General features: G+C 51.3%; 1 protein-coding gene across 3 annotated transcripts in view; it reads left to right on the top strand.

The window, feature by feature from the left end:
* Grik3 (glutamate ionotropic receptor kainate type subunit 3) overlaps positions 1-20155 on the top strand; it is a 218565-nt gene that overhangs the window by 191532 nt on the left and 6878 nt on the right. For 2 of the 3 annotated variants that reach the window (XM_005084371.4, XM_040756664.1), the window contains 4 exons: positions 4562-4680; positions 6906-7123; positions 17580-17802; positions 18220-18470. In XM_005084371.4, coding sequence (XP_005084428.3) covers positions 4562-4680; positions 6906-7123; positions 17580-17802; positions 18220-18470 — 811 coding nt within the window. Of the gene's footprint in view, positions 1-4561; positions 4681-6905; positions 7124-13434; positions 16154-17579; positions 17803-18219; positions 18471-20155 lie in introns of those variants that run through there. The other variant, XM_040756665.1, reaches the window with a different exon arrangement.

Below are 20155 nucleotides of genomic sequence, written 5' to 3'. Positions count from 1 at the left end.
ACAGGCTGGGAGAAGCCTGACCGTTGTTCAGAACTGCACACCTGGGATGGCAGACCAGACCCAAGTGCATCACGTAGCCTAATGAGTGGCTTAAAACAAATTGTATCTAAGCCGTCCACACAGCAGGAGAGCTGGTCACCACCAACTATGCACATGCCACATGCAGAAACATGGCACACAAACATGCATGCCTGGGATCCATGCTTAGGCACTGTGTCATTCACATGTACACTTCCTGCTGAGAATCCACGCTTGCACTGAGCCCACCCTTGTGTTGTTCATTGGAAACACATGAAGTACACCCTTGCTAGAGGTTATTGGAAGTGTGTCACTAGGGAAGCAGATTAGGCCATGTTTATCAAATACCCAGTGTTTGCCAGGCACTCTGTTCTGCACCTTGCCACCTTTTCGTTTTCCCTGACAGCCTCCCTTAAAGACACCCAAGACCCACTGAGGCCATGCAAACAATAAGTGACACGTCTAGGATGTGAACTTAATTTCACTGAGGCTTTTGTCTGTGATTCATACCTCTCTGGCCACTGCTTGGCCCCCACCTCAAGCTCCCTGGCCCCTCCCAGCTGGGCTCTCTGCCCCTCCCTCCAGGCCCCATCCTTGCCCCTGCTCTGGATCCTTTTTTCTCTAAAGCCTAACATGGTGCAAAGAGAAACTTCTCTGGAGAGGCAATTTGAGATCCAAGGACCTGGTGTTTCGCCTTTTTCCTCTAGAGCTTCCTTTGAAAGCCCCCGCTCCCCTCTGCGCCCTTCACTCTCTGCCCCCTCCCACACAGAGAGAGACCAAAGGAAAAATGTGAGAGGCGAAATCACCCAGCCTCCCAAGCCTTTGCTGCAGAGCCCGGTCCTGATGCTGCAGCTGCCCTGCCTGCTCAGCCCAGCCGGCAGCGAGCCATCACAGAGAGACCTTCATCACGCCTCTCGTCACTAATGGTCTAACAAGCCTTTGAAAGCTGAGCTGCTCTCTTGCGCTCTCAACGTAATTTTCTCGAAGCTCCAGTGGCCCCTCAGTCACCCATCCCTCTGAGACAGGAGCATTTCCAGCATTAGTTCTGTCTTTTGATGTGTGTCTCTTCCCCCCCCTCAGATACGGGCCATCCATCTGCTGCAGGCAGCTGGGTTTATGTTCAGCCTCTCCCTCCTGGATGGGAAGATAGGAGGAACACCCCCCCATGCACACCAAGGCTAGTCTTAGATGCTTAGGAAAAGTGGGGTTTTCTACTGTGACCAGTATGCCATGAGGAAGCTGTAGAGGAAGGAGAAGGATGAAATTCTGGGCCACAGAGCTGACAAAGGGTATTTAAGTGCACTGGTCACCCCATGGAACCCTCGAACAGCACAGCTCACAGCCATTGTGTCTGCTCTTCACGATAGTCCTGTAAGGTGGGGAGAAATATCCCCACATCACAGAAGCAGAAACAAAGGCTCAGAGAGGTTACATCAACACCCAAAGTCACAAAGCTTTCCTTTTTTAAACTGAACACAGGATTGGGCGTTAGGGAGCTGCAAACTAGGGTGCACACAGATGGCTGGAGGGGGTGCCACTGGGCACCTGCAGGCTTGGGGCTGCAGAGAGGCAGGGACAATGGCCTGCACATGACACCCTTGGCCAGCCCTCATCCATTCCTTCTTGTCTTCTGCACCGCAAGGGTCCAGTCCCCTCCTACACTGTAAAACGGGTGCCCAGTGCTGTGGATCTCTTTGGGTGGGGAAACCTCAGTCGTTAAGAACATCTAATTATCAAAAGGCCCCTTCTGGAATCATCTATGTTTATCAGAATACGCCGTTTTCTCTGGGAACTTGTTCTGTTAAAGTTTCACCAATAGTGATGCTTTGGAACCCAAAATGCCTTTACAGCAGAGCCCAGAGGGCCCAGCTACCCTCTGTGTTGGTGGCCACAGAGATGCACCCAGGTCCTTTTCTTTCCCCCAACAGCATGAACTGGGTCAGCTTCAGTGACCACCACACAGGTATGTTATGACACATGTGAGTGGTTGGAGGGCACAGGCTGGTTCTGAGGGGCCAACCTAGAAAGGGATTACAGCTTTCTACAGAGAAATTTCTATGACAGGATCCTGGGGTGATATGGCATTTTTATGTTAAAAAGTGTCTCTATGTGTCTGTGTCTGTGTGTCTGTCTGTCTATGTGTCTGTGTCTGTATCTGTGTGTCTGTGTGTCTGTGTCTGTATCTGTGTGTCTGTCTGTGTGTGTGTCTGTGTCTATGTGTCTTTGTCTGTGTGTACATTTCTGTGTGTGTATGTCTATCTGTCTGTGTTTGTGTGTTACATTAAGAGCAGGACCTAGGGCTGATGAGCTGGCTCAGCTGTAAAGGTGCTCTTGACTCAAAACCTGAAGATCTGAATTATATCCCAGAGTGTCACACAGTAGAAGGAGAGATCTGACTCCTGCAAGTTATCCTCTGGCCCCACACTTGTGCCGTAGCACACACGCCCAAACACATGCCATAAGCAAATAAATGCCATGCAGGTCTTTAAATCATTAAATAAATAAATAACTGAACCCTGAGCACTGCGCAGAACTCATCTTTCTTCTGCTCTCAGCCCTCCAACCAGGAGAGGTCCCCGAGGATCTTGGTCTCTTGGTCCCCAGTACAAACTGTCACAGCCTTTGCTTCCCTGTTAGGTCAGTCCTAGTCTCCCTGTGCCACAAGCTTGTCTCAGTGTAGAAGCTGAAGGCTGAGGTTCCATAGATTTTGTGAGATTTTAGCTCTTTCATAGTTTCTCTTTTAACCCCCAAGGTGAGCCTCCCAGGGCTGTGCCGCCTTAGGTAGTCCCTTCTCCCCTCTGCTCTGAGTCTCCAGTGGCCTATGGCCTCTGCCTGCTGAAGTCCATTGCTTTTCTAAAATGGAGCCAAGGTGGACCTGGACCAGGTTCCAATCTGTGTGGACTTAGTGGGAAGGCATTGTGTACACCTAGATCTGGTGGACTCTGGACCTGAAGCAGGGACTCTCATTCTACCTACAACACAAGCACCCACCAGGCCCAGCCCTCCAGACAAGTCAGGTTTGTCTGCCTGCCAACAGCATTCTGGGCACCCAACTCTCCAAAGGTTTTCTCTTACATTCCCTCCCCCAAAATGTCTATCAGCCCTCCCTCCTGAACCTCAGCCTCTTCCTTGGGGATTCTAGAGCCTCTATTCCCTTGTTGCCCATCCCTTTGGCAATGCTAGCATTTCCATCTAAAGGAGCATCCTGCTTCCTGAGAGCAGAACTGTCCTCATCTGAGCCCAGGGAGCACTAGGTGATAGGTAACACTCCCACTTTGAGAAGAGAGCTGGGAAAGGCATGACACAAGTTACCGTAAAGGGCTTCCCATGAAAAAGTTAAAGAAAACATGTTTTTGTTTAAAAAAAAAAGACAAAGTCTGTCTGTCTTTGCTTCCTGCATCCTACCTCATCCCGTCCCCAATACACACACATACAACCGCTCCGATCCAGGAACTTCTCAGTCTCCCCCATCTCTCTGCACCTTCAAACTAACTCATTTGCAGGTAGACTTCAGCCAGGCAACCAGGCTTCCTTCCCTGGTTGGGAAACTTCAGCCAGGCAACCAGGCTTCCTTCCCTGGTTGGGAACCCTCTCCCCTAGAAGGGGGTGGGGTGGAATGGGGGCTTTAAGCAAGATTTTCCTGTCATACATATGTTCATATGATCAAACACAAAAACCTGAAATGCAATCACACATTGTTCTCCCCTTGGAGTGGGATCCTGGGACATTTGTGCTTTCTCATCATATTCTTGTATGCTATTTGAATATTTTATAATATCTTTTTTCACTTTTTTATTATACAAGAAATTTAAATGCATTTTCTCATTTTCAAAAAGAGCCATGTAATACAAGTGAGGCAACAGGTTTGGCTGAAATTCCTTTTGTCCTGCTTACCCCTCTCCTCAGAGGCATGCACTGATCTTCTCACAGATGGAAACTTCTAGACCTCTTAGCATACATTCACATGCACATTTACCTACAGAGCTGTATGGCTGTCTTAAGAAATCTATAGAAATGTGATTGCACTGTTTTGATTCTTGATCATTTTGCATCCAATAGTCTGTGTTGACGCTCTTTCCCTGTCTAGGGACATCTAGAAGCATGCTGCTCTCTTTAACAGCTGCGTGATATTTCTGTGTGGCTGTGGCATGGCGTATTTAATCATCCCTCTACTGAAGGACATTTAGGTTATTTTCAGGTTTTTTGCTATTGCAAACAACACTTTGATAAACATCCTTGAGGACTTCCCTTTATTCGCCTGTATGAGTGTTTTTCTTACATGGATAATGACTTGCAGTTTCCCGAGGTAGAAGGGCATGCACGCTTTTCATTTGAAAAGGTGCTTTGGAATTACTTTATAACCAGGAAAGGGCACTGGCAGTAAAGGACAGGAAGAAGCCTGGTCCCAACTGGCGCTTGCCTATCACTCCAGCCAGACAATAAGGAAAGGGACTCGAGTGGTTGTCAGTCCACGCTGGTACTTGTTACCTACTAGCTGGCAGCCTCCTGGAGCCTGGTCTCACTGCTTCCCTCTACCCTGCAGATTCAGCCCTTACGAGTGGTATGACGCCCACCCCTGCAACCCTGGCTCCGAGGTGGTGGAGAATAACTTCACGCTGCTCAACAGCTTCTGGTTTGGAATGGGCTCCCTGATGCAACAAGGTGCGTGCCTGTCCTCTCCGGGCCTTCTCATCCGAGGAAGGTAGCTTTTCTCCCCAGTGTGTCCTTTGGTCAGCTGCCCTCGGGAGACAGCCTCAGACCCCAAGCTGTCAGAAAGTTGGAGACGCTGAAGATGCCCTGGCATGTGCCTTCACACCTGATTCACACCCTGCTCCACTGCTCTGGCCCAGAGCCAGCTCCAGATCTGAAGCAGGTCATCCACCCCAAGCTGTGGCATGTGAGAGGCATTCCTAGTACCTGCTACTGCTGTTGGGATGGAGCAGAACATGCTGCCTCCTGGATTGACCCTGGTGACTTCTCCATGGCCAAACAAAGCTGATCCAAGCAAGCAGGGGGATGGGACCATAGAGGCAGAGGGGAGGCAGGAGGAGCTGCAGACTGGTGCTGTGAGGGTGCATGGCTGAGGAGACTAAGAACTCCAAATAGTTGGGTCAGGGCTACGTGAGGTTGACTGAGGTTGGAGCTTCTGCCTGAGCACATCGGAGACAGTGTTCATGGAAGAAGATGGTCTTCCGTCCTGAAGAGAGGACCCCAAGAGAACTGACTGTGAGCAAGGGTGCAGCTCTTTGGAATGTCTGGAGATGCTTAAGTGTCTAGACAACAGCCAAGCGTGGTAGCTCGCATCTGTGATTCCAGCATTTGGGTGACTGTGACTGGGAGATTACTGTGAGTTCAAGACAAGCAAGGCCCTGTCTCAAAAGCGGGGAGGGTGCAGCAAGATGACTCAGTGGGTAAAGGTGCTTGCTGCCAAGCCTGATGACCTGATGAGAAATGCAGTGTCTACTCTAACTGCAAGGACCTTGTTGTCCTTCACACTCCCATGTGAAGCCTTAGGACCCAGCATAAATCCTGCTCTTCAGAAGGCATGATGAAGATGCCAGATGAATGAGGGAAGGGAGGGAGGGAGGGAGGGAGGGAGGGAGAGGGAAGGGAGGGAAGGGAGGGGGAGGGAGGGAGGGAGGGAGAGGGAAGGAGGGGGGAGGGAGGGAGGGGGCATTCTCCTTAGTGTCCATCACACAGCCGTCCACTGGGCCGTGAGCACTGTGGAGCTGTGAGTATTGTAGAAGATGAAGTAGACCTGCCCCACCCCTGATCGGTGGGCTCCAGCAGCTGGGGAGTGACAAGCAGCTTTCATGGCAAGTGCCACCATCTGTCCCCACTATTAACAAGCTTCCCGAAGCCTCACCTTCCTTCTTTGCCCATCATCTTTGTTCAGTGACAGTTGAGAAAGACCTGGAAGCCCCTTCACTGCAGTAATAACTTCTCTGCCTCTGCCTGCTGCTACTCAAACCCAGGCCCCCACTGCATTCCCCACATGGTTTTGATTAGGGAGGGGTGGGGGGACTAGGTAGGTATTTGAAAAACTCTCCCTTGAGTGGCTTCTTTGAGAAAAGAAAAAAATCATCCATATCAAAGCAGGCGCTTTCAGATTGCAGGTCCAAATATTCCAGAAAGTTCAGGAGTCACTCACTATTTAAATCTCTTGAAAGCCGCCTAGTTAATTACTTCAGTTAGAAGGGTTCGTCTGAATGGTGCTCCGCACACAAGGTCGGGAAGAAAGACTGATATAATTCAGCAAAGAGCTTCCAAAATGTTGATTTTTCTTCTCCTGCCAAGTGCCTTACAGCAATTTCATATTTGTATACTGCTCATATTTCTGATGCATCTCTCTTCAAATTATACCATTGCAGTATCGCAGCAGTTCTGTGAGGCTGGGGCAGAGGAAGGACAATTCTTCATCCTTTGCAGAGTCAGAAGGAGAGAATCGTCTGGCCTCATATCACTCAGAGAACCAGGAACAGGGTTTTCTTTCAGAACCCATAGATTCTGACCCCTATACTGTGGTCCACCGATAGGCATCAGAGGGTCTGAGGAACCTATGAAATGGTGTGCGTGTGTGTGCATGCGAGTGTGTGTGTGTGTGTGTGTGTGTGTGTGTGTGTGTGTAGAATGTAAATTTTAAATACCAGCCTGAATCAGACTCACTAAAGGGCTGAGTGCTCACACTGCCCATCCCTCCCCCCCCCAACCTCCAGTTATTGACTCTTGAGATGAATCAAAGAATTTGTCTTTCAGTCAAGTTTCCAGTGATACTGAGAGTTCATGGGGCTGATCTGCTAGTCTGGAGAAATGGTCTCAGTGCCTATGTGAGTATCCAGGCAATGTCATGGTCTACACATTGTAAGGCATCTCCTCCCTTCTCCCAGGCTCTGAACTGATGCCTAAAGCTCTGTCCACCCGTATCATCGGCGGCATCTGGTGGTTCTTCACACTCATCATCATCTCCTCCTACACGGCGAACCTGGCTGCCTTTCTAACTGTGGAGCGCATGGAGTCACCCATCGACTCTGCTGACGACCTGGCCAAGCAGACCAAAATTGAATATGGTGCTGTCAAGGATGGGGCCACCATGACCTTCTTCAAGGTGAGATTCTCTTCTTCTTTGCATCACCTGGAGCTTACCTCCCTGGACTCTTTACTGAGTAGAAAAGGGGAGCTCTGCCCCTCCCTCCCTCCCTCCCTCCCTCCCTCCCTCACTCACTCACTCACTCACTCACTCACTACGTGGAATCCAGGGGCCTGAAGCCACGTTCTCAACTCCTCCCTGGTGAAACCAGTTGACTCTAGGAAGTTATGGTGGTAAGCCATGTAGATTGGTCTCAAGTTCTGAAAGTTTCTGGGGCAAGCCATGTGAATCATTGGAGGAAGAGAAACAGAAAAGGACTAGATGAGGCAGAAGAGAGATGGCCCAGGTCCAGAGAGTCTTGGGATCATTGGAACCCTATTCTTCGCTTGGGGTCTTAATCCATCCATTTCCAAGAGGCTGATTTGGGGTGGATGAGCTGCCCATTTCCAAGAACAGAAGGCACATCCCCCTGCCTCTTAGAATGCCAGTGTCTTCAGAGAAAGTTCCAGTCACCTACCCATGTGACTGCTTTCACAGGAGCCCCATGACTGTTGCTCCTCAAGCTTTGAAAGCATTGGTTCAGTTTCAACATTTTCCCCATCTGTCATCCTAGTTGAGGTCAGGGGGATTCTGCCTGAGCCCGAGAAGCAGTAGGTAAGTTACAATAGTTGCGACCTTGAGCACTCACAGTGGGGCAGACTCTGCTCCTCTATTAACCTTCTCAAACCCTGTGAGATCAACTCTGCAATTATTCCCAGTCCTCATGAAGAAACTGAGCCCCAGATAGATCAGTGGCTTGTCTGAGGATTCACATCTGGAGGAACTGGATCCCATCCTCCTCTGCTTCTCTCCAAACTTAGGGGCTAAACCATTGTGTCTGCATGCTAGGGATCCTGTGTCATCAGAAGGACTGAGTACCGATGTATACACACACATGCACACACACACACACACACACACACACACAGTGAGTGACTCAAAAGGAGTCTTCTGGGCCGAGGCTATAGCTTATTTGGTAGAGTGCTTGCCTATTGTTCACAAAGCTCTGAGTTCAATTCCAGCGCAGCAAAAGTGGTCTAGCAGTGCACACCTGTAATCTAGGCTCTCTGGAGGTAGAAACAGAAGGGTCAGCAGCCTGAGGTCATCCTCAGCTACATAGGGTGTGGGGAGGCCATCCTGTACCACATGAATCCCTGGAGAGAGAGACAGAGACAGAGATACAGAGACACGGAGAGAGAATTCTAACGAGTTCCCAGATGCTGCTGGAGCTGCAGCTGAGGATGCTTTGAGAGTGGTCCTCTCATTACCCCATGGAAGGAAGCATCAGACTTCAGGAACTGTGTGGGTGCATCCATTGACTTAGTAATCAGCTGCTCTCTGCCAGTCTGGAAGCCTGTGTATTTCCCTTAACTCTTGGCTCTGGTTCTTCATCCCTGAGCCTTTGCCTCTTTGGAGACTTCAAGAAATGGAATGAGCCCCAATGGGGCATGAGGAAATAAAGGAAGAAGATAGAGCATAAAATGCCTCCATCCCATGGGTACTCTATCCCCAGAACTTTCTGCCAGCTCCCTGTGTCTCTCCTGAGGCTGGGGGCAGCTACTTAGTGAAAGGGGAGGAGGGAAAGAACTTACCTTTGCCCATGGGTACTGCCACAGGAAGCTGGTCACACCATCTGCTGGGAAGGGCACAGTGTACATTGTGATCAAGGGGAAATAAAATGTTGTCAAAGGCACATTAGGGACTTGCTGAAACCCCATGAGTGTGAGCAGGGCTGACAGTATGTGCATATGTGTATGATTATGTACAGGGTAGATGACACATGTAAATGAGCATTTTGCTCATGCACATATGACATGCATGAGTGTATGTGCACAGGTAGATCTGTGCTTGGATGTGAATGTTTGCATCTGTGTCTGTATGTGTGCTAATGAACAAATGCATGATCACCATCTAGGAACGCATATGTGAATCTTTGAGTACACACAATTGCATGCCAGAGTATCTGTGTGCATACGTACACCAAATGTCGTATACTTAAATGTCCCCATGTGGTGTGCTGGGGGGGGCACGCCTGTGTATGTGTGTATGAGATGATGACCCATGTACACTTGTGCCTGTCTGTATGTGTGTGCTTGCGCAGAAACCTGCGTGCTCACACTCCCTGTCCTCAGGCCACAGCCCAGCCCTTTGACTACTAGAGTTTCTCATGAATTAGGCATGAGCCTGTCTCTAAGCAGGGCTCCCGATCAAAGCGAAGTGGCATAAATAAGCCCAGTGCAGGCTCATCTCGGCTGATTGGAGGCCCCGCCTCCCTCCAAGCAGAGATGCTCAGATTGCCTTCTCAGAGCCGAGGCCCAGCTCCCTACCGAGCCTCAGTCCTCAGCATCAAGCAGCCACTGCACCCTCTCTCTCCTCCCCTGCAGACAGCACAGCGAGGAGGGCACAGAGGGACACAGAACCTGCTCCCCAGCCAGGACTGTGAGGCTCCAGGGCCCATTAGCGAGAAACAGAATCTGAATGTCACCAGGCAGGACCAGCCCCATTTATGTGCTCTCTTGACATCAATTAATCCTTCTCTGCAACCAACCACGATGTCCCAGGTGTATACCCACACTTTACCTGCTTTTCTGTCATTCTCCTCCTAACAACCCTACAAGACAGATGAGTATTACCCCTCCATATTACACACAATGGAAGCAAAGCTCAGAGAGGCTAACTGACTTGCCTAATGACACACAGCTAGAAAACTACGGAGCCAGGATTTGGACCACACCTGACTGCAAAGCCTATATTCTTTGTCCTTTCAATCTGTTTCTCTCAGAATCCCACCACAGTCCTCATCAGTGTCCCTTGGGGAGGAACAAAGCCATGGTGGTTTGGGTCATGCCCAGCACCGTCTTGACACATTGTAGTGGTTCAGAGAACTTATAAAATTGAGTGTCTGGTGCTATGGAAGAGGTGGAATTGAAAGGTGGCAAAGCCAAGAAAAGCCAGTGCAGGAGGCCTCGGTGAGCACAGGGACCAAGCAGGCAGCACCCCATACATGCACACGTGCATGCACACACGTGCGTGCGCGCGCGCACACACATGCACGCATACACGCACACCAAGTATCCCAATTTTAAAACGAGCTATCTTTGTTTCTGTAGTTAGCATATTCCTGGTTAGGTGGTGCACATGGGGCTAGGGAGATGTCTCAGTCAGTAAAGAGCTTGCCATGCAATCATAAAGACTTGAGTTCATATTCCCATGTTGGAACCTAGCTGTAGCCAAGTATTGGGTGTGGGGTAGATAGAGAAGCCCCCCCCCCTTACCTCAGTGGTCAGGCTGTCTAAGTAAATCAGTAAACTTGTCTCCATAAATAAAGAACAACTGAGAAATATACCAGATATTGGCCTCTAGCTTTCACAAGCATACATGCATGCACACACTCGAGCATGTAACACACCCCCAAAATAAATAAGTAAATAAATGAGAGTAGGACATGGGAGAACAGAAGGAAGCAGGACACCCAGTTCTTCGGCCCTGGGCCCCTTGAGCTCAGCAGCTGCTTGCAGGAAGCTACGTGGCTAGAGTCTGCCCCTTGGCTCCGAAGGAGGCTTGCTGGAGGAATTGTCAGGGAGCAGCAGACATCACAAACACCGTCTCCTGTGTTATCCTCCCTCCGTCTTGAAAGATAAAAATTAATTAGGAGATGAAAAAGGAGGCCTTTGAAAGCACTATTTGGCTGTAAAAATATGTAGGCAAAAATGTAAAGGAGGCTGTGGGGGAGGTGAGCTCCTTGCAGGGGAGCCGGGCGGCTTTGAAGGGAGAAGATGCTGAAAGAGATTCTGCAGGGATTGTGGCCTCTTTGAGTGGTGGAGCTGGGAGCTCAGCACAGTGGGGCTGCTAGGGGAAAGCCCAGGAATCTGGAACCTCAAGAGCCAGGCTCTCCAGCCCTGGGCATGGCTGAACGCTCCCTATTACACACAGCCTCAACTGCAGCATCCTACCTGGAAGGGGCTTGGAGGGGCTTCCTGCATCCCTATGCGCCAGCTGAACAGTGATGCTTCCCCAGATGGAGGGTTCAGGAGGCTACGCAGACCTCAGCTCCCAGCATCCCCAGCCCCTCCTGCTGCCCTCCTTCATAGCTTCCCACCTAGCCTGCAGCAGAAGCAGGGCAGGAGGACCAGGCAGCAGTCAGTCTGGTCCAGCCTGGTGCAATCAAACACGCTTTAAAATTAGACCCGCTGGGATGTGTCTTGAATGGGGTCTCTAATGAGTGACTTTGTGCAAGTCACCTCACTGCTCCAAACCCCAGCTTGCTCACCTAGGCAAGTAAACACTGATTCCTATCTATGACTCTTCGATAAAGGATTCAGTGAGCTCCTAGCCTTCAGTGTTCATCAGGGCAGGGCATAGCTTGCCCCAAAGTCCCCTCCTGAGGCACGTGACACCTGGAGACTCTCCTTTCTCTGGATCCTCCAGACTGGGCCTAGTGGGCTTTGTGGTAGATTTCGGTGCCCCTTATCATGACCATGTGCTTTTGCATAGAGAACATAGAAGAAACTGGGAGTCGGTTCTTAAAAGAAAAGGATTCTATACCTGGGAGGCAGAGGCTGGCAGGCCTCTAAGAGTTCAGAGTTAGCCTGGTCTGCATAGTGAGTTCCAGGACAGCGAGGTTTACATTGTGAGACCCTGTCTCCAAAACAAAAAGAAGGATTCTAGAATGAGCTAAAAGAAAGAAAGCAGCAGGTATAGCCCATGGTTCAGGATGACAGGGAAGTCGCTGAAAACTCCTAAGTTTCCGAAGAACTCCCTGGGCCTCAGTTTTCCCTTCTGTGAACTGGGTGTGATTCTGCCCTCAACTTTGCAGAGTTGCTGAATGATTAACTAGGGGGATTCCTAGTGCAACTTAGAAGGGTTTCTGTTCTACAGGAGACAACCCTTACTATTTACTAATGCAAGCTGGTGACACAGGCCTATCTGCCCCATAGACATGATTCCGGGGCCATCCATTGCTTGCTTTGATGCAGAAATGTTTTTAAAGCTGGTTGTAGACATTTTAAAATCTGAAGACTTTTGCATTTGAAATATTCACAACTCCAGTCTCTTGGAAATGTGGCGGCTCGATCTGGCGGCTCCAAGCCAGCGCTCCTGCAGAGCAGCTCCTGGAGCACAGAGGCAATGGCTGGCTCTGGCTTCCAGTCCTACCAAGCCTCAAGCCATTTCCCAGGCCAGGACTGACCCCGTCAGCACTTGAGTTTCATGTGTGTGTATGTGTGTGTGTATGTGTGTGTGTGTGTGTGTGTGCGCGCGCGCGCGTGTAGACCTGAGTGTGTATGCACAAATGTTTATGTGCATGTGTGTGCAGACACACCTCAGGCAGGTTCTTCCTCAGGCTGCGTCTGTCTCATTTGGAGACAGGGTCTCTTGCTGGCCTGGAACTTGCCAAATAGGCTAGGCTGGGACCAGTGAGCCCCAGGATCCACCTATTTCTGATTCCCTGGTGCTGAGATTATAACTCAGGTGCCACCATGCCTGATTTTTCTTTTAAGCATGGACTCTGCACATCAAACTCAGGTTCTCATGTTTGCAAGGCAGGCACTTTCCCAACTGAGCCCACTCCTGCATCCCTTCCCCCTAAGTTTTGGGTCATTTATTTTCCATAACTGTTTTGTGCTATGAGGATCACTTCCTCTTTCTAGTGGGAAAACTAGTCTTTAAAGAGAATTGAGGCTCCCTGAGGAATGGTAATGGTGCCGGCCACATGGAGAGCCTTAGGGTCTGGCTCTTGTGCTCATCAGTGACCCCATGCCTTTCCTCTGCTGGCTTTGATGATAGCCAGGTGCAATAGGCGTCCTCAAAGGCCCCATTTAGCAGACATGGAAGGTGAGGCTCAGAGGTGTGATTCATCTGAGCACAGGCTGCTGTGACACTAGGGTCCGGGTAGAGGAGAGGAGCCCTCTGTGACCTGCCATCTCCACCTGCAGCCTCCTCTTTAGAGTCCCTCTGAGAGAGAAGCTTCAGGCTCTCTAGGGACTGTGATGCAGAGGCTGGGCACTCAGCGAGGCTTCCCGGTGCTCACAGCAATAAACCAGGAGGCACGATTAACTGCTCTGGGACGCGGTTCCGATGGGGCCAAAGACCACCCCCTCCCCGGCCCCGGGATAGGCAAGCTGATTAATATGGGGAAAGCTCTCTTCTCCAGAGTGGAAAATACCCAAAGTCTGCCATGGAGCCCCACTCAACTGCCTCTGCACACACTCCCTGAGATTTAGCTGCACTCAAAGCTGATAGATAGGTGTTTATATATGCATATATAGCCCCATATACATTCTCTTGTACAGAAATGCTAAATTCCCAAGATGAAGTGTCTTCGGTTGGGGAAAATCAATCCACTTCTTTGAGGAGGCTGAGATGGAGAGTCGTGAGCCTGGAACTCCCTTTCTTGCCAATTTTTCCTGATATAAAAAGCGTCTTCACTCTGGCAGATCGCCTTGTGTTGGCTGCTCCAAACGATTCCATTAATTGATTTAGGTGACTGGCTCTGCAATCACCCTTATTAAGGTTCCCACCACAGCCAGGACAGCAGATGACTCCGGAGCCATCGGTATGTGGGACCCCACTCCCCAGAGAGGTGACTACAGCTCAGGCCAGTAGTGGAGAAACGGGCCTCTGGTGAGGAGGGCTTGCTTCCTTCTACGGTAGACATGCCAGGGGTTCAGGGCTGCGCTCCAGAATGTCTGAACTGTTCCAAGATAAAGCATCATGGGGAGAGACTGTGAGCTGGTGTATTTGACAGTGGAGCCCAGTTGGGGTCTGGGTCAAGAACGGCGGGGACATCCAAGGGAAGCAGGTTGCAGACTTATGCCACAAGTCAAAAGATGCTGTGAGTTTGGAGCCCTGGAACCAGAAGGTGGAATTCTTGAAAGGCATGTCTCAGCTGGCTTCTGCTTTGTGTCATCTCCCGTCTTAACTTGCCTGCACTCACTGGTACCCTTCCTTGTCCCTTTGCCTACCGGTGATCTCTAGTGTCTCCCTCGGGGCCTCTCCCCCTCAGCACATGCTCCAGGCACAACTGAATTCTCTGCCTTAGAGGATGATCTAGGGAAAGCACCTCTGTTGGCATCAGGCAGAGACCTGTGGATAGGAGGAATGGAGGGTGGAGGGTGAAGGCGGGGTTGAGACAGAAAGGTGTTCTGATACATCCTGAGAGTCAGGGAGGAGGACAGGCTGGCAGAAAGGGTCATGGGAGAGTAAGTGGACAGGATAGGTGAGAGGGGAAGAGTGGCCGGCTGGCTAATGGCCAAATGGGGAAGAGGAAGGATGGATGGACATATGTAAAAAGAACATATAAATAAACAGTTACAGGCTGGATGAAGAGGGTAGAGTGTGGAGTAGGGAAAAGGAGCAGATGGTCGATAAGAAAAGGAAAGAGGGGTGGATACTTGTGTGAGTGGGTTAGGGGGCTCTGGTGGGTGGACTGAGGGGTGCATGCAAGCATGGGTGGGTGCTGGGATGGATTGTTGGATGAATGCATGCATGGATTGACAGTGGGTGAACTCACAGGTAGGTACGTTAGGAGGTAAAAGACCTGACTCTCATCTCTAGAAAACAGGACTTGGGAGGCAGGAGGCAGGGGTGTAACGCAGCAGCTGAGGAGCTGGAGTCTTTGAAGGGAGAACAGCAGTTAGGTCAGAACAACCAGAGTGCCAGCGAGTCTGGGGAGCGGTGCGTCTGGCAAAGCGAAGTGGTTGGACTTGGATGATTTCTTCACAGGAAGAACTGGAGTTTCTGATTATCTGTATAAGCAGCTCGATCGGGAACAGTACCGCTCTCGGGAGCACGTGTGTGAGAGTGTATTAGTTATCCACTGCTTAACCCATTACCCCAAACTCCTTGTCTTAAGGCAACATCTGTTGTTTGGTGGCTTGTGGACAGGAATCCAGTGGGACTTTGAGAGTCTTCTGGCTTGAGGTTCCTCAGTGGGCTGTGAGCCAGCTGTCAACCAGGGCTGCAGTCGCTCTGCGGAGTGCCTTCTACGCTCATGGCATGTACACGTGCTCTGGGATTGCTGCGCTGAATAAGGGAAGTACCATTTGGCTAAGGGTTGGCCAGATGCTGTCCTCTGTCCTTGCCATGGGAATCTCTTCTTAAGGCCACTCATAGTGTGCTAGGACCACACCACCACCACCAGGGAGAGGAGCCGAGGGATGTGCAGGGAGATGAAGACAAAGTCATGTCACTCAGAAGTGGCATTCCAGCCCTTCCAGAGAACGACCCGAAAGCAAGCCAAGAGGTCCAGTCCACACTTAGGAGGAGGAGACAGATCAAGGGTATGACTGCCCAGAAATGGGGGTCTTTAGAAGCTATGCAGTGCCCGGGGAAGAGGCGTGCGGAGCAGGAAGAGGGGCCAAGAGAGGCTGCCAGAGGCGCATCTGCATATCAGAAATTATCCGGAAAATGAGAAACATCTGGAGCATCAGAAAAGCCGGCAATGAGATTCATCTTTGAGAGGTGTTAGCGGGGGAGCATTTGGGATGAGCTGAGGTAGAAAGCCGACAGGAAGACAGCAGGCTGCAGAGTGGGGCAGCTGAGAGCAGAGGCGACTGCAGGCAAGAGCAGTTGGGTGAAGCCGGGAGACTCTTTGTGCATTGGCTTTGAGGCAAGTGAGTTTGCAGGCAGGGGAGTGGCTGCTCCGTGAAGGGTTTCATGCCCTGTAGCACTCAGTTGATTCCATCTAAGATGGAGTCCAAAGCCTCCTGCCTGCTGCTCTGATGCTGTGGCCTCCTCCCCTGGGGCGTGCTATGGACTTGGGCAGCCAGCTTCAGAGGGCCCATCCCTTGCCAGATCCCAGAAGCACCCAGAGGAAGAAGTATGCATTCCTCTCGGGCTCCCTGCCGGCTTCCTGCAGCCATGGCCTGGTTCCCTACCCTTCCCCCCCAAGCCTGTGCCAGCCTGTGGGAGTGCACCCGTGTTGTCACGTGCACCAGAGCTGGGCTAGGTGCCAGTCAGACAGGCTGACATCACAGAAAGCCACAGCCAGACTTGGAAACAGCCGTTACAATGGGGCTCTCAGAGCCACCTCTCCCCCTGGGACCAAGGCAGGGCTGATCTCTGTTGGGACCAGGCAACTGGCTTGCATTAAGTTCCCAGGACGGTTCACGGACACCTAGCTCACCCAGACAGCAGGGGACACTCATGCCCAGCCCTCTCTCCTTGCCCCAAGGACCCCCCTGATCTCCCTGTGCAGACGCAGCAGCTCACCCACCAGCCTGCCCATCCTGCTCGGAGCCTCTGTCTCAGACATGGAGCAGTCACGGGGTCCTGTAGGCCGGTACTCCCAGGAGCCTCACCTTTCTCTCCGCCTGCAATTCCCACTGAGCCTCTCTCAGTCCAGAGAAGAACAGGCCAGAACCATGCTTAAGTCCTCCCCCGAGAGAGTATGAAAAGGGGGTCAGCTTTGCATGAAGTCAAAGCTCACTGTGCTTTGTCTTCGTGTGTGCCCCCTAGTGGTTCCTGGGATACAGTGCAGCTGTGTGGGTAGGCACATGGATTGTCTCTAGAGGGTCTGGATTTGAAGCCTGGCTCTGCCATTTAGGCTCTGGATAGCCTTGGGTGAATTATTTAACAGTGTCTCAGCTTCCCCATCTGCAAAATGGGACTAACAACACCTACTTCTTGTGATTTCAGTGAGGGATCCATGAGTGAATACAGATAAGGCTCTTAGAACAAAACCTGTTAATTGCCTAACAGATGCTGGAGAAAACTCGTTTTAAAGAAGTCAGTATAAGAGTTGGGACTGCAGCTAGGTCAGCAGAGTACCTGCCTCATATACATGAAGCTCTATTCAATCCTCAGTGCCAGATGTGGTGGCACACACCTGTAATCCCAGCTCTTGGAAGGCAGAGGCAGGAGGATCAGAAAGTTAAAGTCACCCCGACCCACTTCCTGGTAACCCTGCATTTTTGCCAGAGCACAAACAGTCTTTTGAATTAATTGATTTTCGAGACAGACTGGCCTCAAACTCTATGTGTAGCTAAGGAGGAGAGAGAAGACTGGGCACGAGTGTCCCCTGCTGTCTGGGCAAGCCAGGTGTCTGTGAACCATCCTGGGGACTTAATGCCTGGTCCCAACAGAGATCAGCTCCGCCTTAGTTGCAGGGGGAGAGGTGGCTCTGAGAGCCCCATTATATCGGCTAACCTCAAACCTGTCTCAAAAATTAATTAATTAATCCCAATGACTTTTTGTGCTCTGGCAAAAATGCAGGGCTACCAGGAAGTGGGCCAGGGTCTGAATGTCAGCTTTGGTGCCCTCCAGCTGTGCAGCCAGGGCCTCAGTTTATACGTCCATGCAATGGGTGGTGCTCCCCTACCCTGCAGAGTATACAGAGTTGGATAACTAGAGCCATGCTGAGTGACCCGAGGGAGTGGGGCGTTTGGAGAGGGGCTCCGTAACTTTGGTTTAAACATTCCCGCCCCTTGCTACCCAGAAATCCAAGATCTCTACCTTCGAGAAGATGTGGGCCTTCATGAGCAGCAAGCCCTCGGCGCTGGTGAAAAACAATGAGGAGGGCATCCAGCGGACGCTCACAGCCGACTACGCTCTGCTCATGGAGTCCACCACCATAGAGTACATCACACAAAGGAACTGCAACCTCACCCAGATCGGTGGCCTCATTGACTCCAAGGGCTATGGCATCGGCACACCCATGGGTGAGGGGGCCCAGGGAGAACAGTGTGGGGCAAACAGAGGTTCTCGGGCTCCTCCACCCTCCTCTCGCACAGTCCTGAGGATCATTCTACTGAACCTGGGAAGGTGGTGCTCTGTCAGCCAGGAGCAGAGGGATGGAGTCACACCCCTGGCTTGGTTAGCCCTAGCCTTGAGCAGTGAGAGCTGGGACAGCACCCACCCCCTTGCCCAGTTCCTGTTAACATGCCCACATACTTGGGGCCTTCCGGGGCCACAGGACCCACGTCCAGTGAGCAAGTCCTCCCCACCAAGGTACCCTACCTGGACTTGGAGGTGGGCTTTAATGAAAAGAGCCCTTGTCTTAAGCTGGCAGAGGCAGAGGCATGGTGGCTGGCTCCGGTAAGCAGCCCTCGCTGACAAACCCCCTGCCCCCTCCACAGGCTCCCCCTACCGGGACAAAATCACCATCGCCATCCTGCAGCTGCAGGAGGAGGACAAACTGCACATTATGAAGGAGAAGTGGTGGCGAGGCAGTGGGTGCCCGGAGGAGGAGAACAAGGAGGCCAGCGCACTCGGCATCCAGAAGATCGGCGGCATCTTCATCGTCCTGGCTGCCGGCCTAGTCCTGTCCGTGCTGGTGGCAGTGGGCGAGTTTATATACAAACTCCGCAAGACAGCGGAGCGGGAGCAGGTGAGGCCCTGGAGGAGGCTGCGTTGGACAGGGAAGGAAGGCAAGGGCAAGACTAAGCTGGTTTCACCCTCCTATGCGCATGCGCTGTCTCATCTCACCTCCCTGACCGCCATCAGACTCCAGCCAGCTCCTCCTCTGTCCTGACCAAGCATGCTTTCCCATCAACCCCTGCTCCACTCCATCCCCAGCCAGTGTGCAGTCAATACAGCCCAAAGGATGCCCAGCCTCCATGCGTCCGTCTACCTGGCCTCCCAGCTCCCACCCTCTCTCTCCACGCTAGCCCAGCCTCCAGGTTGACTTTCCAGCCTCCAGTGCTTCCTGCCCACCGCATCTCTCCACTGACATCTACAAGCTCCATAGCAGCCAGTGCCCTGTTTCAAACTTAATTCAAACCATGTCAGCTTCCTAAACCCCCAGGGTAATTGTTGAAGCTGGGTGACAGAGGCACAGGGGTTCATTATATTGTGCTCTCTATTTTCGCATATATTGGGAAATTTCCATAATGAAAAGTTTATAAGAGAAAAGTTCTGAGAGATGGCCCAAGTGTGCAAACAGTGAAGCCAGTCTTCCCCTGCCTGATTAATTCAAGCGTGGTCAGGGCAGGAGCCCTGGGTCCCGTGGCAAATTAGAAGCATGGAGAGAGAGTTTTAAGTGCTAATACCCTGGCCTCACTCCCAGAGACTCTGTTTAATTGGCCCATGGTGGAGCCCAGCTCTAGAGTCTGCAGAAGGCCCATGGGGTGAGCGAAGCATGCACCTGAGCCACAAGCCTCTGGGCTGGGGAACCAACCGCCTCTCCGCGGAAGTTCAAAAGCATCCGGGGCCCAGGGTGGCTGACAGGAGCCTGCGGCTGGGTCACATGTGGAGGGCCCATTACAATTGGTGTCTGATAGATCCATCAGAATGAACTGGAGTTGTTTAACAACCAGCAAGCCAAAATCAATCGAGAGAAGGGAGAGAGAGTGAGTTAGCCACAGCCTTAGAGAAGCCCGAAAAGGTACCATCCCAGAAGACCGCTCTACTGGAAATCAGCTTGCAGCTGACTGGTCATTGGTCAAGAATATGGGTTGTTTGGCTCACAAGGATGTTTGTCTAAGGGTGAGCCATAACATAAAACACTGGGAAGATACCTAAATGTCTAACAGGGAACAGTTAAACGTTATACACACACACACACACACACACACACACACACACACACACACACACACCAGTTGCCAGGATTATTTTAGGAACCCCTGTTAAGAATGAACTGAATTCTAAACTTGTCTAGAAAAAACAAAAAGGAACTGAAAACTGGCCCGCCTTTTAGACTTGCTTTTCCTCATGCCCATCCTTTACGTTCCCTCACACGTGACTCCTCTTGAGTCCATGACAAGCTCCGCATGTTTCTGCCTCAGGACCTTTGTACATGCTGTCCCACCTCCCTGGAGGGTGCTTCCTGAAGTATACCGTATTCTCAGCTTCGTCTGGCCACGTGGATTTTAACTCTTGTCACCCCCATAACTAGCCTTCCCTAGTCCCCATCCCCCACTTCTCTCTTCCACATCACAGCTCTGGCCTCTTTGTAACAGGCATAACTGGCTGGAGGATTCACATATGACCTTGCTTGTTGTCCATTTCCATCCCATCGCTAGACCACAGCTCCCTGGTCAAGTCCTCACTGCGTTAGCACCACTCTGTGCT

Source organism: Mesocricetus auratus, unplaced genomic scaffold (genome assembly GCF_017639785.1).
Source record: "Mesocricetus auratus isolate SY011 unplaced genomic scaffold, BCM_Maur_2.0 Super-Scaffold_100014, whole genome shotgun sequence".
NCBI lineage: Eukaryota > Metazoa > Chordata > Mammalia > Rodentia > Cricetidae > Mesocricetus > Mesocricetus auratus.
This window is presented reverse-complemented; position numbering and strand designations above follow the sequence as displayed.